The 17,751-nt window shown below is 39.9% G+C and overlaps 1 protein-coding gene across 9 annotated transcripts in view; it reads left to right on the plus strand.

Moving 5' to 3' along the window:
- LOC133665075 (caspase-8-like) overlaps nucleotides 1–15,959 on the plus strand; it is a 40,916-nt gene extending 24,957 nt beyond the window's left edge. For 3 of the 9 annotated variants that reach the window (XM_062070252.1, XM_062070255.1, XM_062070254.1), the window contains exons 2-7: nucleotides 4,536–4,641; nucleotides 9,940–10,262; nucleotides 10,375–10,406; nucleotides 11,348–11,453; nucleotides 14,194–14,734; nucleotides 14,809–15,959. In XM_062070252.1, the coding sequence (XP_061926236.1) occupies nucleotides 9,947–10,262; nucleotides 10,375–10,406; nucleotides 11,348–11,453; nucleotides 14,194–14,734; nucleotides 14,809–14,956 (1,143 nt within the window). In that variant the 5' untranslated portion in view covers nucleotides 4,536–4,641; nucleotides 9,940–9,946 and the 3' untranslated portion in view covers nucleotides 14,957–15,959. Of the gene's footprint in view, nucleotides 1–4,259; nucleotides 4,468–4,535; nucleotides 4,642–5,801; nucleotides 6,534–9,939; nucleotides 10,263–10,374; nucleotides 10,407–11,347; nucleotides 11,454–14,193; nucleotides 14,735–14,808 lie in introns of those variants that run through there. The other 6 variants (XM_062070253.1, XM_062070259.1, XM_062070250.1 and 3 more) reach the window with 4 other exon arrangements.
- The last annotated feature ends 1,792 nt before the right edge of the window (nucleotides 15,960–17,751 follow it).

Genomic DNA, 17,751 nt, shown 5'->3' on the forward strand with positions numbered 1-17,751 from the left:
CCAGCAATATGTTTGGAGGAGAAAAGGTGAGGCCTTTAATCCCAGGAACACCATTCCTACCGTAAAGCATGGTGGTGGTAGTATTTTGCTCTGGGCCTGTTTTGCTGCCAATGGAACTGGTGCTTTACTGAGAGTCAATGGGACAATGAAAAAGGAGGATTACCTCCAAATTCTTCAGGACAAGCTAAAATAATCAGCCCGGAGGTTGGGTCTTGGGCGCAGTTGGGTGTTCCAACAGGACAATGACCCCAAACACACGTCAAAAGTGGTCAAGGAATGGCTAAATCAGGCTAGAATGAAGGTTTTATAATGACCTCCCCAAAGTCCTGACTTAAACGTGTGGACAATGCTGAAGAAACAAGTCCATGTCAGAAAAACCAACACATTTAGCTGAACTGCACCAATTTTGTCAAGAGGAGTGGTCAAAACTTCAACCAAAAGTGCCTTATTGCAGTGAAACTTGCCAAGGGACATGTAAGCAAATATTAACATTGCTGTATGTATACTTTTGACCCAGCACATTTTCAGTAGACCCATAATAAATTCATAAAAGAAGCAAACTTCATGAATGTTTTTTTGTGACCAACAAGTATGTGCTCCAATCACTCTATCACAAAAAAATAAGAGTTGTAGAAATTATTGGAAACTCAAGTCAGCCATGACATTATGTTCTTTACACGTGTATGTACACTTTGGAGGTAATCCTCCTTTTTCATTGTCCCATTTACTCTCTGTAAAGCACCAGTTCCATTGGCAGCAAAACAAGCCCAGAGCATAATACTACCACCACCATGCTTGACGGTAGGTGTGGTGTTCCTGGGATTAAAGGCCTCACCTTTTCTCCTCCAAACATATTGCTGGGTATTGTGGCCGAATAGCTTGATTTTTGTTTTATTTGACCACAGAACTTTCCTCCAGAAGGTCTTATCTTTGTCCGTGTGATGTCAGATGAAACAAAAATTGAGCTGTTTGGCCACAATACATGATAACGTTGCTTGGATGGCAACATATGTTGCTCCAAAAGCTGTATGTACCTTTCAGCATTAATGGTGCCTTCACAGATGTGTAAGTTACCCATGCCTTGGGCACTAATACACCCCCATACCATCACACATGCTGGCTTTTACACTTTGCGCCTAGAACAATCCGGATGGTTCTTTTCCTCTTTGGTCCGGAGGACACGACGTCCAGTTTCCAAAAACAATTTGAAATGTGGACTCGTCAGACCACAGGACACTTTTCCACTTTGTATCAGTCCATCTTAGATGAGCTCGGGGCCCAGCGAAGCTGGCAGCGTTTCTGGGTGTTGTTGATAAACGGTTTTCGCCTTGCATAGTAGAGTTTTAACTTGCACTTACAGATGTAGCGACCAACTGTAGTTACTGACAGTGGTTTTCTGAAGTGTTCCTGAGCCCATGTGGTGATATCCTTTACACACTGATGTCTCTTTTTGATGCAGTATCCCCTTAGGGATCAAAGGTCCGTAGTATCGTCGCTTACATGCAGTGAATTCTCTAGATTCTCCGAACCTTTTGATGATATTACGGAGCGTAGATGGTGAAATCCCTAAATTCCTTGCAATAGCTGGTTGAGAAATGTTGTTCTTAAACTGTTGAACAATTTGCTCACGCATTTGTTGACAAAGTGGTGACCCTCGCCCCGTCCTTGTTTGTGAACGACTGAGCATTTCATGGAAGCTGCTTTTACACCCAATCATGGCACCCACCTGTTCCCAATTTGCCTGTTCACCTGTGGGATGTTCCAAATAAGTGTTTGATGAGCATTCCTCAACTTTCTCAGTCTTTTTTGCCACTTGTGCCAGCTTTTTTTAAAACATGCTGCAGGCATCAAATTCCAAATGAGCTAATATTTGCAAAAAATAACAAAGTTTTCCAGTTCTAACGTTAAATATCTTGTCTTTGCAGTCTATTCAATTGAATATAAGTTGAAAAGGATTTGCAAATCATTGTATTCAGTTTTTATTTACCATTTACACAACGTGCCAACTTCACTGCTTTTGGGGTTTTTATGTTTGTACATTGAATGCGCGTGTGCACGCATGTACCGTGTGTTTGTATGTATGTACCTGCATGTCGTTTCCTGCCGCCGCATCTGGGGTCAAAACTAAAGCAACAACGTAGCATAAACGTCGCAAACTGATACGAAACCATGAAACCGAAAGAAGGGACTCTTAAGAACTTCTGAAAAATAAATGTACGTACAATTACGCAGTGCTACAATTAATGCATTCTAACTCAATTAATAATGAATGCTAATATATGTATTTCTTAAAACTGTTGTCAGGTTCAAACACTGATGACATCTATTAAACAAGACAGGAGGCAAAGAATTAAACAGAGACCGAATTCAATTTGGTTCAGTGAGATTGCACTCCTTCTTTATTTGACTTTTTCCGACCCCCTGGCCACCGCTTCAACTTCCAGAGGGAAGTGGGTCGTAAACAGCGTTGCCTTTGGTTACAGCAGGGGTTACCAACCTTTTTGAAACCAAGAGCTACTTCTTGGGTAGTGATTAATGCGAAGGGCTACCAGTTTGATACACACTTAAATAAATTGCCAGAAATAGCCAATTTGCTCAATTTACCTTTAACTCTGTTATTATTAATAATTAATGATATTTACACTTAATTGAACGGTTTAAAAGAGGAGAAAACACGAAAAAAATGACAATAAAATTTTGTTTAGTTTATCTTCAATTCCGACTCTTTAAAATTAAAAATTCAACCGAAAAAAAGAAGAGAAAAACTTAAAAAAAGAATTTATGGAACATCATTAGTCATTTTTCCTGATTAAGATTAATTTTAGAATTTTGATGACATGTTTTAAATAGGTTAAAATCCAATCTACACTTTGTTAGAATATATAACAAATTGGACCAAGCTATATTTCTAACAAAGACAAATCATTATTTCTTCTAGATTTTCCAGAACAAAATTTTTAAAAGAAATTCAAAAGACTTTTAAATAAGATTTAAATTTGATTCTACAGATTTTCTAGATTTGCCAGAATAATTTTTTTGAATTTTAATCATAATAAGTTTGAAGAAATATTTCACAAATATTCTTCGTCGAAAAAACAGAAGCTAAAATGAAGAATTAAATTCAAATGTATTTATTATTCTTTACAATAAAAAAAATTTTTACTTGAACATTGATTTAAATTTTCCGGAAAGAAGAGGAAGGAATTTAAAAGGTAAAAAGGTATATGTGTTTAAAAATCCTAAAATCGTTTTTAATGTTGTATTTTTTCTCTAAAATTGTCTTTCTGAAAGTTATAAGGAGCAAAGTAAAAAAATTAATGAATTTATTTAAACAAGTGAAGACCAAGACTTTAAAATATTTTCTTGGATTTTCAAATTCTATTTGAGTTTTGTCTCTCTTAGAATTAAAAATGTCGGGCAAAGCGAGACCAGCTTGCTAGTAAATAAATACAATTTAAAAAATAGAGGCAGCTCACTGGTAAGTGCTGCTATTTGAGCTATTTTTAGAACAGGCCGGCGGGCGACTCATTTGGTCCTCACGGGCGACCTGGTGCCCGCGGGCACCGCGTTGGTGACCCCTGGGTTACAGAATAGTTCAAAAGAAGAGGTCGTAAAATAGTTCAAAAAGAGTTTGTAAAATACTTCAAAAAGAGGTCGCCTGGAAATTGGGCAGATCCTTGGTTCTCTCCGCTTTGAAGTCCTCGGGTTAGAACAATATCTTTCTGTTGATTACCGTACTTGAGAGAAAACAGGAACACCTTCATCTTGCTCCCTACACGGTGGAGTTTAATGAGCCTTACTCCTGGTAGGTTTCAAAGATTAGTTTTTGTGATAATTTAGAAACAATTATTCTAACTGTCAACAAAAAAAAATTAAGTGCAAATAAAAATACAGCTTCACCACTTTAGTCATAGTTTTTGCGCTTAAGACACTTCTTTTTGATTTTAGCTCAATACTTTTTTTCTGTTTGTATGAGATTATCATTACTGCCACAAATGGTGGAAAAGTGTGAGTTCCACAGCTGAGAAACAGATATTTTTGTCGGCTATCTAGGGGGGCGCTCACGGCCCTATGGTCGAGAAACACTGTATTACATCATGTTAGTTCCTATTGTTTGGCGATAATATTTGCTCACTGTCATTGAGTTTTTGTCTCCCAGCTTTTTACTTTCTGTATAGGCACATATTTGGACAAGTTAGTACACGACGGAGGTAAACAAAACCCCTGGGAGCTTCCATTGTTTGGCGAAGACTTTGGAGGGTGTGTGCGTGTCTGGGTTTTATGTGTCCGTTAGAGATGGGATGCTCTCGAATGAACAGTTTTTGTCAGTGTGCATGTGCGGCAAAATGGGCGAGTGGACTAGAAAACAAGCCCGTGTCAAAGGAAACGTTGCAGCTTTCGGATTCATTTTTCCGGTTCATTGTTCAGAAGTGGATACGTAAAGTAGTTTAAGTGCACACACACCAGGTATGCTAGTAGTCATTTGTGTTCCTACTTTTATTATGTCCTAATTGTATTCACATTTTTATTCTCAGGCGGTACTGCATCCAAAAGCGACATCGGTGTGTAAAGGATATCACCACACGGGCTGAGGAACACTTCAGAAAAGCCACTGTCAGTAACTAGTCGGTCGCTACATCTGTAAGTGCAAGTTAAAACTCTACTATGCAAAGTGTAAGCCGTTTATCAACAACACCCAGAAGCGCTGCCGGCTTCGCTGGGCCCGAGCTCATCTAAGATGGACTGATTCAAAGTGGAAAAGTGTTCTGTGGTCTGACGAGTCCACATTTCAAATTGTTTTTGGAAACTGTGGACGTCGTGTCCTCCGGACCAAAGAGGAAAAGAACCATCCGGATTGTTCTAGGCGCAAAGTTGAAAAGCCAGTATCTGTGATGGTATGGGGGTGTATTAGTGCCCAAGGCATGGGTAACTTACATCATTAATGCTGAAAGGTACATACAGGTTTTGGAGCAACATATGTTGCCATCCAAGCAACGTTATCATGGACGCCCCTGCTTATTTCAGCAAGACAATGCCAAGCCACGCGTTACAACAGCGTGGCTTCATAGTAAGAGAGTGCGGGTACTAGACTGGCCTGCCTGTAGTCCAGACCTGTCTCCCATTGATAATGTGTGGTGCATTATGAAGCCTAAAATACCACAACGGAGACCCCCGGACTGTTGAACAACTTAAGCTGTACATCAAGCAAGAATGGGAGAGAATTCCACCTGAAAAACTAAAAAAATTGTCACAGGATCTTATTATTATTATTATTATTATTATTATTATTATTATTATTATTAAACCCTCGAAGGGGCCTAAACAAAAAAACACATGTAAATGTGCAAGATTCCATTTAGTCTTTATAGTGTAAGGTAGAGATTCGCTGATTCATGTATAGGATTATTATTAGTGGATAACAATAATAATAATAATCATACTACAACACCTATAATACACACCTATAATAATGCACACCTACTCAGTGGCTTGGTGGTTAGAGTGTCCGCCCTGAGATGGGTAGGTTGTGAGTTCAAACCCCGGCCGAGTCATACCAAAGACTATAAAAAATGGGACTCATTACCTCCCTGCTTGGCACTCAGCATCAAGGGTTGGAATTGGGGGTTAAATCACCAAAATGATTCCCGGGCGCGGCCACCGCTGCTGCTCACTGCTCCCCTCACCTCCCAGGGGGCCAACAAGGGTGATGGGTCAAATGCAGAGGACAAATTTCACCACACCTAGTGTGTGTGTGTGTGACAATCATTGTTACTTTAACTTTAATAATAATACATCATTATTATAATCATTAGTGCATCTACTGGGGGTCTGTTTCGGACTTTAATCAAGGTTCCCTGAACGCACCACAGTAATGTGCTATGAGATTCAAAAGTAAAACTCCCCAAAAAAAATGTTGTTTGACGCTGCCGAAGCTAAATGTAGCTTTTATTTTTTTGTTTTTGACCTTTCTTCCACCGCCTCATCCTGGTAAACGAATGTCGGTTTCGGTGTGAGAATGCAACATTGTGGGCCCTTCCATGCTCCCAACCTCGTGGGAACAGTTTGGAGCAGGCCCCTTCCTCTTCCAACAAGCAAGGTCCATACAGACCTAGTCTGGTGTGGATGAACTTGACTGGCCTGCGCAGAGTCCTGACCTGAACACCTTTTGGGATGAATTATGTGAGTCAAGGCAGGTGGCAATATAGTGTATATTCAATATATTTTCAGAAAATTATCTTAAAAGAGAAGTCCAAAAATATCTATGTTATCACGTCAGTATCGTTCCGATACACTACCTTTGGTATCAATGTTGTCTATGTAAATAATCCCCACTTCCTCAACCTCCTCCCCTCCCACGGGTCTTGTTACCTTTACGCCCTGAAGGGTTTTATCATGCTGCTTCTTTGTTGACTTTCAAACTGTTTCATTTATCCTCTTGTCAAGCAGACGCTTTAAGGTATCATTTAAAGTGTTTATCTGGAACCTTTTTGGGAAAAAGTGACCGTTTTTTTTCTTTCTTCTGACTTCAAGAGGTAAGTCAAAAAAATAAAATAAAAAGACAATGTGATCGTGCATGTATTGTTTACGTCAGGGGTCACCAACCTTTTTGAACCAAGAGCTACTTCTTGGGTAGTGATTAATGCGAAGGGCTACCAGTTTGATACACACTTAAATAAATTGCCAGAAATAGCCAATTTGCTCAATTTACCTTTAACTCTGTTATTATTAATAATTAATGATATTTACACTTAATTGAACGGTTTAAAAGAGGAGAAAACACGAAAAAAATGACAATTAAATTTTGAAACATAGTTTATCTTCAATTTCGACTCTTTAAAATTCAAAATTCAACCGAAAAAAAGAAGAGAAAAACTAGCTAATTCGAATATTTTTGAAAAAATTAAAAAAATAATTTATGGAACATCATTAGTAATTTTTCCTGATTAAGATTAATTTTAGAATTTTGATGACATGTTTTAAATAAGTTAAAATCCAATCTGCACTTTGTTAGAATATATAACAAATTGGACCAAGCTATATTTCTAACAAAGACAAATCATTATTTCTTCTAGATTTTCCAGAACAAGAATTTTCAAAGAAATTCAAAAGACTTTGAAATAAGATTTAAATTTGATTTTACAGATTTTCTAGATTTGCCAGAATACTTTTTTTTAATTGTAATCATAATAAGTTTGAAGAAATATTTCACAAATATTCTTTGTCAAAAAAACAGGAGCTAAAATGAAGAATTAAATTAAAATGTATTTATTATTCTTTACAATAAAAAAAATAAATTTACTTGAACATTGATTTAAATTGTCAGGAAAGAAGAGGAAGGAATTTAAAAGGTAAAAAGGTATATGTGTTTAAAAATCCTAAAATCATTTTTAAGGTTGTATTTTTTCTCTAAAATTGTCTTTCTGAAAGTTATAAGAAGCAAATTTAAAAAATGTATGAAATCATTTAAACAAGGGAAGACCAAGTCTTTAAAATATTTTCTTGGATTTTCCAATTCTATTTGAGTTTTGTCTCTCTTGGAATTAAAAATGTCGGGCAAAGCGAGACCAGCTTGCTAGTAAATAAATACAATTTAAAAAAATAGAGGCAGCTCACTGGTAAGTGCTGCTATTTGAGCTATTTTTAGAACAGGCCAGCGGGCTACTCATCTGGTCCTTACGGGCTACCTGGTGCCCGCGGGCACCACGTTGGTGACCCCTGGTTTACGTCCTAAAATGCTATTGCATTGCATAAGTTACGTAACACTTGACTTAATTATAAAATTTTTGCAAGAAATGTTTCTTACAAATGTTTTTTTGGGGGGACTATTTATGGACATGTTAAGAAAGATTGCCTGTATCTATTCTATTGTGTGGTGTGGCGCGGTTGGGAGAGTGGCCCGTTTCAGCAACCTGAGGGTTCCTGGTTCGATCCCCAGCTTCTACCAACGTAGTCACGTCCGTTGTGAATGTGGAAATAAGTGTAAAAAGCGCTTTGAGTACTTTGAAGGTAGAAAAGCGCTATAAAACCATTTATTCCGGTAAAATGACAACATGTTGGCCCCGTGTTCAAGCAGGTGTACCTAATGAAGTGACTGTTGAGTGTGTAAAACTACCGTTACCTGCAGGTAATAAAAGTTTTGTTTTTCTTTCAGTTATAAAAAATATGTCCTAAAAGCTCAGATCAAATCAAATTAGGTGTCAAAGTTCAATAACATAATAATAATAATAATGATAGATTTTATTTGTAAAAAGCACTTTACATTGAGTAAACAACCTCAAAGTGCTACAGTGTATTAAAAAAAAAAAAGATAATAAAAAAATAAATAAATTTAAAAAAAATAGAACAGCCAAATAGCTAAAACTAGTATGCATATATCTAAAAAAAAAATAAAAAAAGGCTTACAAGGTTATTTGAATCAAAATTAGGAATGTGTGCTACCTAACCCCCACTTTGCAAAAATGCAAAATGGCTCGGTCTTCCTGGTAGCATCCAACACTACACTGTTTGTCCTAAAAGCTCACACTTATGCATTCACACGTTGCGTTGCCATTTTTTATTTTTTTAACCAGGATGAGGTGTGTGAAGAAAGAAAGGTGATCAAAAATATACGATCGATCTATTTCGGACAAAGTTATGTTCAAGTTTCACTTTTTGCATCTCGTAGCACATACACCTTTTCCATGGCCAAATTCAAGCACTTTTTAAGGACTTTCAAGATCAATTTTCCCTTCAAAAGGCGAACACCAGTGTGAATCAATCCATAGCCTTGTTGTTTGAGGTCTCCAAATGCTGTCTGTAGGGAAAAATACAGAAAATCTGCTAAAAAAACCTGAGCCTAACATTGAACCAGCGGTTATCATTAACTGAATGGGGCATAGAAAATGAAGCAGTGTGACTATTCAATGTCATTGGTGTTTTCAAACGTGTCTCCATTTGTGGTTTTTTTTTTAATTTCTTGTTTTTCTTACTTACAGCACTCAATGATTGTTTCATACCGTATTTGTGATTGTAAACTGCATAATGTGATATAAATACACGCACCCTCAAATTGTCAATTTCACTCATTTATCAACAAAACTGTTCCACATTAATATAAGGATAATAAATTCAAGGAAAATATTTTGTTTGTTTCACATATCTAACCTTATAACTGTGGCTATGATAAGAAATGAACAAAAAGACAAAAGTTAAGGTAGTCAGACAAGTTAAGTAGACAACGAAAATAATAGAGCAAGAAACGCATACAACCATGTTGTGTAAAAACTACTCTAAGTTGTGAAAAAGGTTACAAATTATACATTACATGAATTTCACAGTACAAACAAGTCCAATAATGTAACTGTGGAGGGGGGCGTGGCCTGCGGGCCTGCCGCAGAACGGGGTGTGCCAGGACCGGCCTTGAAGACGGCGACAGGTGCGTAGATGGCCCAGGTGGACCTTGTTATCTAATCACCTGTCACCTTTATTAGCAGCAGCCGGAATGAGACACGTTGTCGGAGCTGGAGTGGGAGCGAGAGACGGACGCAGAGAAAACATTTTGCTGGACCGGCTCCTCGCAGAGGGCCTTCTTCACCCTCTCAAACGCCTGCTGGCACTGCTGCGTCCACTGGACCAGATCTTTCAGTGGGCTGGTCAGGTCCGCGAACCGATCTCACCCGAAAGGGTGCTCCAGATCTGGTCCAGTGGACGGAGCAGTGCTGCTATATATATATATATGTATATATATATATATATATATTTTACCGTCTTTCTTAAGTGTCTTTGATTATGCAAAATGAAACACGATTCATATGGATTGAAAAAGAAGGATAGTTAATCGTGAATACTCTAAATTAATCCACAAAAAACCTGTGATTAATCCGATTAAAACATTTAATCGTTTGACAGCACAAATGATGACTCTGTTATTATTATAATACGTTTGTTGTTCATTTCAAGGTCCAGCATGTCAGCCAAAGACACAACGAGAAACAGAAAAATATTCATCCAGACCACCTTGTGCGGGGACTACAGGTTGATCCTCAACAAAGTTCTCGAGAAGAAACTCGTGACGACCCGCGAGTACAACAATCTTAAATCCATCTGCAAAGAGGACGTCGAAGGCCATGTGGTGGAACTTGTGGATAAAATCCTCAATAAGGGAGAAGACACCTGCCAAGCTTTCCTGAGTCTCCTGCAAACTGATGAAGACCTTCAGACCACTTTTCCGGAGCTGAGGAACTTCACCTTACCGAAAAACACCATCAAAGCACCGTGCTCAGGTGTGGATCCGCCTCTCCTTATATCAGTAGTAGTAAGATAACATAATAACTAGTCGGAATTATACGAAGAAAAGCTTTCCTGTGTAACTCTGTGTTTCTCCACTCTAATTAGAACATGTCCTACCAGCGAGTAAGAAGAAGGAGGTGAGTTGTGCTGTTGGGCAGTGTTGGGACTAACGCGTTACAAAGCCGAGTTTCTTAACATGGCGATATTCTCACTACTTTTCTTTTGTCGACCACAAAGAAAAGAACATTTTAGTTAAATGTAAGTTGTGTCTTGGATCAAAGATCCTATCCTAGCAATTCAAATCTGCTGAAACAGCTACAAAAGCACCATGCTTCGACGAAGCTAGTAAAGAGAGACATACTTCCCCTCCTAAGCAACAGCGGCTGGATTTTAACGAGGCACTGTGCACTGAAGGTACACACACTCTGTCAATTCTCTTATATACTCTTTCATTCTAGACTTCTAGAGTGTTTGATTATCACATCACTCTAAATGTATAGACTATAAAGTTCACAAACATAAAGAGGGATGCTAGTGGGAAAATGTGTAGAGTGTTCTGGGCTTCAGACATGATTTTATTTCATAATTCCTTGAGGGAGAAAAAACGCCTGGTTAGGCTTTGTGTATGTAGTGTGTGCCTTCCTTGCTTTACAGCTATGTTGTTATTATGCTGTTTGTTACTTATGTATGTTATGTTGCAGCTATTTAAAATAGTTTTGTCAATTTGTTCTGGCCTGATTTTGGTGTAAGTAACTGAGTTAGTAACTGAGTTACTTTTGAAATAAAGTAACTAGTAACTGTAACTAGTTAGTGGTTTTCATTAATTAACCCAACACTGCTGTTGGGCCATATGAATCCTCTTCTTGCTGTACATTGGAATATCAATGTTTGAACACGAGACATTGGTCAACTTCTTTTGTTGTATTTTTTGTTTTTACCGAAGAGACAGAATGGAAAGGAAATCCAAACTGTCCGGGGGGGTCAACCTGTTACTGTAAAACTGGAAGTTTGACCACCCTTCCTATAGATACCGAGTGAGACTCTGTAGAAACCGTTGTTGTGTTTTGAATGTTTTTAGGATGAGCAGTACCCGATAACAAGCTGTCCCGCTGGCGTCTGCTTGATAATAAACAACCTGAATTTCCAAGACGGCACAACAAGAACCGGATCGGACCGAGATGCTCGTAAGTATTAGAATACAGTCGTCCCTCGTGTACTGCGGTTAATTGGGGCGGGACATGACTGCGATAAACGGATAAAGTAGGATTGTTATTATTAACTTAAATATTAGTTGGAGCATAACAAAACTGTTCACTTCTAAATACGTTTTTTATACATTAAACATGAAATAAGTAATATGTAACTACAAACCCCGTTTCCATATGAGTTGGGAAATTGTGTTAGATGTAAATATAAACGGAATACAATGATTTGTAAATCCTTTTTAACCCGTATTCAATTGAATGCACTACAAAGACGAGATATTTGCATAAACTTTTTTTTTTTTTTTGCAAATAATAATTAACTTAGAATTTCATGGCTGCAACACGTGCCAGAGTAGTTGGGAAAGGGCATGTTCACCACTGTGTTACATGGCCTTTCCTTTTAACAACACTCAGTAAAGGTTTGGGAACTGAGGAGACACATTTTTGAAGCTTCTCAGGTGGAATTCGTTCCCATTCTTGCTTGATGTACAGCTTAAGTTGTTCAACAGTCCGGGGGTCTCCCTTGTGCTATTTTAGGCTTCATAATGCGCCACACATTTTCAATGGGAGACAGGTCTGCACTACAGGCAGGCCAGTCTAGTACCCGCACTCTTTTACTATGAAGCCACATTGATGTAACACGTGGCTTGGCATTGTCTTGCTGAAATAAGCAGGGGCGTCCATGGTATCGTTGCTTGGATGGCAACATATGTTGCTCCAAAACCTGTATGTACCTTTCAGCATCAATGGTGCCTTCACAGATGTGTAAGTTACCCATGTTTTAGGCACTAATACACCCCCATACCATCACAGATGCTGGCTTTTACACTTTGCGCCTAGAACAATCCGGATGGTTCTTTTCCTCTTTGGTCCGGAGGACACGACGTCCACAGTTTCCAAAAACAATTTGAAATGTGGACTCGTCAGACCACAGAACACTTTTCCACTTTGCATCAGTCCATCTTAGATGAGCTCAGGCCCAGAGAAGCCGACGGCATTTCTGGGTGTTGTTGATAAACGGTTTTCGCCTTGCATAGGAGAGTTTTAACTTGCACTTACAGATGTAGCGACCAACTGTAGTTACTGACAGTGGTTTTCTGAAGTGTTCCTGAGCCCATGTGGTGATATCCTTTACACACTGATGCCGCTTGTTGATGCAGTACAGCCTGAGGGATGGAAGGTCACGGGCTTAGCTGCTTACGTGCAGTGATTTCTCCAGATTCTCTGAACCCTTTGATGATATTACGGAGCGTAGATGGTGAAATCCCTAAATTCCTTGCAATAGCTGGTTGAGAAATGTTTTTCTTAAACTGTTCAACAATTTGCTCACGCATTTGTTGACAAAGTGGTGACCCTCGCCCCATCCTTGTTTGTGAAAGACTGAGCATTTCATGGAATCTACTTTTACACCCAATCATGGCACCCACCTGTTCCCAATTTGCCTGCACACCTGTGGGATGTTCCAAATAAGTGTTTGATGAGCAATCCTCAACTTTATCAGTATTTATTGCCACCTTTCCCAACTTCTTTGTCACGTGTTGCTGGCATCAAAGTCTAAAGTTAATGATTATTTGCACAAAAAAAAAAAATGTTTATGAGTTTGAACATCAAATATGTTGTCTTTGTAGCATATTCAACTGAATATGGGTTGAAAAGGATTTGCAAATCATTGTATTCCGTTTATATTTACATCTAACACCATTTCCCAACTCATATGGAAACGGGGTTTGTAGAATAGGCTGTAAAAAAATGCATGTATAATATAAGGGAAACTTCGGTTTTTTTCAACCTGGGCCCTGTTTTCATAATTTTTTCTGTATATGTGAGTGCTGGATAAAACATTTTTTGAGGTCGCGCCAGTATTGAGCAGGGCAGGCAGCCTCCAGCCCAGCTAACGCTCGTACACAGGGCAACTGGCTCTCGTCAAAATTCGGCCTATAAACATGCATTTTTTTCACACTGACAGGCTCAGATAGTTACAATGAGTGTCCGACAACATACTAGAAAGGAGAAATTAACGTATGTCTCTACCTTTAGCTGGAGATCGCTGTTTTTTGCGAGCTGTGTCCAAATCTCACCACGCTACAAATCTCGTTCCGAAATCTCGCGATAACTCGCGACAAAACACCGGTGGAAAAACAGTTACCTGACTGAGGTGAAGAGAGCCATGACAGACAAACAAACAAACTTTTCTATAAAACTAAAATAACAGTCTTCGGTAATCCAACAGAAAATCACTTCAGTCATCTCTCTTCACCTCAGTCAGGTAACTGTTTTTCCACCGGTGTTTTGTCGCGAGTTATCGCGAGATTTCGGAACGAGATTTGTAGCGTGGTGAGATTTGGACACAGCTCGCAAAAAACAGCGATCTCCAGCTAAAGGTAGAGACATACGTTAATTTCTCCTTTCTAGTATGTTGTCGGACACTCATTGTAACTATCTGAGCCTGTCAGTGTGAAAAAAATGCATGTTTATAGGCCGAATTTTGACGAGAGCCAGTTGCCCTGTGTACGAGCGTTAGCTGGGCTGGAGGCTGCCTGCCCTGCTCAATACTGGCGCGACCTCAAAAAATGTTTTATCCAGCACTCACATATACAGAAAAAATTATGAAAACAGGGCCCAGGTTGAAAAAAACCGAAGTTTCCCTTAGGTACGAGATATGAAAGGTGGTGTAGATGACAGAGCCGAGTGCCAACGAGACACGTTCATATTCCTGCAGATTGTTTGGCGGAGGTGTTCAGCTGGCTTGGCTTCCGAGTGCTGATGTGCGAAGACCAAACCAAGCAACAGATGGAAGACACATTGGAGTTCTTCAGCTCTCTGAACGACGCCTCGAAACCACAGGATTTGAACGTCAAGGAGTTCCGCGACGGTGCTTTCGTTGTTCCTCAGGACGCACCCAACCACGGGGACGTCTTTGTCTGCTGTGTCCTCAGTCATGGAGCCGAGGGTGTCGTCTGCGGGGTTGATTTCCAAACGGTACCCATTAAAGATATAACTACAACTTTCAAGGCAAGGGACCGGTCGCCGCTTACTGGCAGACCCAAAGTGTTTTTGATCCAGGCGTGCCAGGGGAGTCTCCCGCACCGTGGTGTGCCATTACCCGAACACCTGACTGATGATTCTCAGACCATCCCTGAGGAAGCGGATATCCTCGTTGCTGTGGCAACTGTTGAGGATCATAAAGCAATGAGACATAAAACGGACGGCAGCTGGTTTATCCAATCGGTGTGTCGGCACCTGAAGGAGGGCTGTCCCAGGTACGTTGAAATAGCCACTCAAAAGGGCATTTTTCATTGCGATGTAGCGTAACAGTCCTGTGTACTGTTTTAAGGGGTGAAGACATGGTCACCATCCTTCACCGTGTCAATGGCCAAGTAGGCCGGAAGGAGGCCTCCCAAACGGCTGGCGAATCAAAACAGATGCCTGAGGTTCGATTCACTCTGAGGAAGACCCTCGTGTTGTCGCCACAGCACAACTGAAGTGCAATTACTAATCTCACAAAGTAGGACTAGTTTAGTCAGGACACGCATGTACTCTATTCTTCCATCCTCCATCTCAAGCTCCATAATCATAACACATCAATGCTTTTATATTGGATATTGTGGAAGGATGCATATATGTGTAAGAGTTCTTTCTTTTTACATAGCCATGTTTAGAGTAGCTAGTACTTTTCCTTTGTTTATTCTACCAGTCTCTCTTTGTCTTCAGATTGTCTGTTTTCAAGTACCAAGGATTGTCTCACACACACACATTAGGTGTGGCAAAATTATTCTCTGCATTTGACCCATCACCCTTGATCCCCCCCCTGGGAGGTGAGGGGAGCAGTGAGCAGCAGCGGTGGTCGCGCCCGGGAATCATTTTTGGTGATTTAACCCCCAATTCCAACCCTTGATGCTGAGTGTCAAGCAGAGAGGTAATGGGTCCCATTTTTATAGTCTTTGGTATGACTCGGCCGGGGTTTGAACTCACGACCTACCGATCTCAGTCGGACACTCTAGCCACTTTCTGTCTTACGTTGGAATGTGAAGACAACCCCCACGTCTCTCTCCTTATCAGTGTTGAGAGGGGGGAGATGGGGGCTTTCTTTGTGTGAAAAGAGTGGGCTTTTCCGTTGGAATGCCAGATCAACTAGAGTAGACGATATGAATGTATTGGTTAAGTTGAACTCCTAAAGCTTTAGTAAAACTTGAAAATATGCCAATTCTGTCTTGATGGTCCTTCTTACTCAGCATATATGTCATCGAAAGAACTTGGGACTGACCAGTAACTTAGATTCCCTTGGAGGAAGAACTGGTCCGACGCAACAATATAAATACAGTTCCTGTATTTCATTATACTTTGTTGGTAGAATACATTGTTTTGTTACCGGTCCCTTTTGTGTTTTTTGGGGGTGTAGCTTTGCTCCTTTGACTAATATGTGCTTTTTGTTTTATTTCATGGTGTTTTGTTTGATGCACTATATTGCCAAAAGTATTTGGCCACCCATCCAAATGATGAGAATCAGGTGTCCTAATCACTTGGCCCAGTGTATAGAATCAAGCACTTAGGCATTGGGGAAAGAATGGGCCGCTCTCAGTGATTTCCAGCTTGCAACTGTCATAGGATGCTACCTGTGCAACATATCCGGTCGTGAAATGTAACTTTAACTTTATTATAAGAAAAGTGAAGAGTTTGGGAACAACAGCAACTCAGCCACCAAGTGGTAGGCCACGTAAACTGACAGAGAGGGGTCAGCGCATAGTGCAAAGACTTTTCTGCAGAGTCAGTTGCTACGGAGCTCCAAACTTCATGTGACCTTCCAATTAGCCCACGTACAGTACGCAGAGAGCTTCATGGCCGAGCAGCTGCATCTAAGCCATGCATCACCAAGTCCGATGCAAAGCGTGGGATGCAGTGGTGTAAAGCACGTCGCCACTGGACTCTAGAGCAGTGGAGACGCCTTCTCTGGAGTGATGAATCACACTTTTCCAGTGAAAGGAACTTTGAATGCTCCAGGATACCAAAACATTTTGGACAATTCCATGCTCCCAACCTTGTGGGAACAGTTTGGAGCGGGTTCCTTCCTCCTCCAACATGACTGTGCACCAGTGCACAAAGCAAGGTCCATAAAGACATGGATGACCGAGTCTGGTGTGGATGAACTTGACTGGCCTGCACAGAGTCCTGACCTGAACCCGATAGAACACCTTTGGGATGAATTAGAACAGAGACTGAGAGCCATGGATGCTCGGCCATGGAAACCCATTCCATGAAGCTCTCTGCGTACTGTACGTGGGCTAATTGGAAGGTTACATGAAATTTGGAGCTCTGTAGCAACTAACTGTCGGCGACCTCTTTGCACTATGCGCTTCAGCATCCGCTGACCCCTCTCTTGTCAGTTTACGTGGCCTACCACTGGGTGGCTGAGTTGCTGTTGTTCCCAAACTCTTCCATTTTCTCATAATAAAGGCGACAGTTGACTTTGGAATATTTAGGAGCGAGGAAATTTCACGACTGGATTTGTTGCACAGGTGGCATCCTATGACAGTTCCACGCTGGAAATCACTGAGAACGGCCCATTCTTTCACACATGTTTGTAGAAACAGTCTCCATGCCTAAGTGCTTGATTTGATACACCTGTGGCCCGGGCCAAGTGATTAGGACACCTGGTTCTGATCATATGGATGGGTGGCCAAATACTTTTGGCAATATAGTGTATATTTTATATAATTTTTCATTAAAGGCCTACGCTTGATGTGACATTAATATCCATAAGAAGTGAATATAAACATGTGTGTATATGTTGGTGCTGTCGTCTTTTCTATTTTTCACAATTGTTATCTTTGTGTTTAGACATTCATTTTCATTAAAATATTTGGCTGACAAAACTGTGACCATCAATTTGTTTTTTGGGTTGATTGATGATTCGGGGGGGGGGAATGCGTTTTATTAATGTTTGACCTTAAACCCATAGCCCTTATATCGTAGTAATTTTGAGTTTGAGTTAGTGTTGTCCCGATGGACCGAAAAGTATCGAAATAATACTTTTCGGTCCTTTTGTAAATAAAGGGGACCACAAAAAATGGCATGATTGGCTTTATTTTAACAAAAAATCTTACAGTACATTAAACATATGTTTATTATTGCAATGTTGTCCTTAAATAAAATAGTGAACATACATGACAACTTGTCTTTTATTAGTAAGTAAACAAACAAAGGCTCCTAATTTAGTCTGATAACATATTGTGTCATTTTCCATTCTATTATTTTGTTAAAATTATCAAAGACTCAACCA

Source organism: Entelurus aequoreus, linkage group LG14, assembly GCF_033978785.1.
Source record: "Entelurus aequoreus isolate RoL-2023_Sb linkage group LG14, RoL_Eaeq_v1.1, whole genome shotgun sequence".
NCBI lineage: Eukaryota > Metazoa > Chordata > Actinopteri > Syngnathiformes > Syngnathidae > Entelurus > Entelurus aequoreus.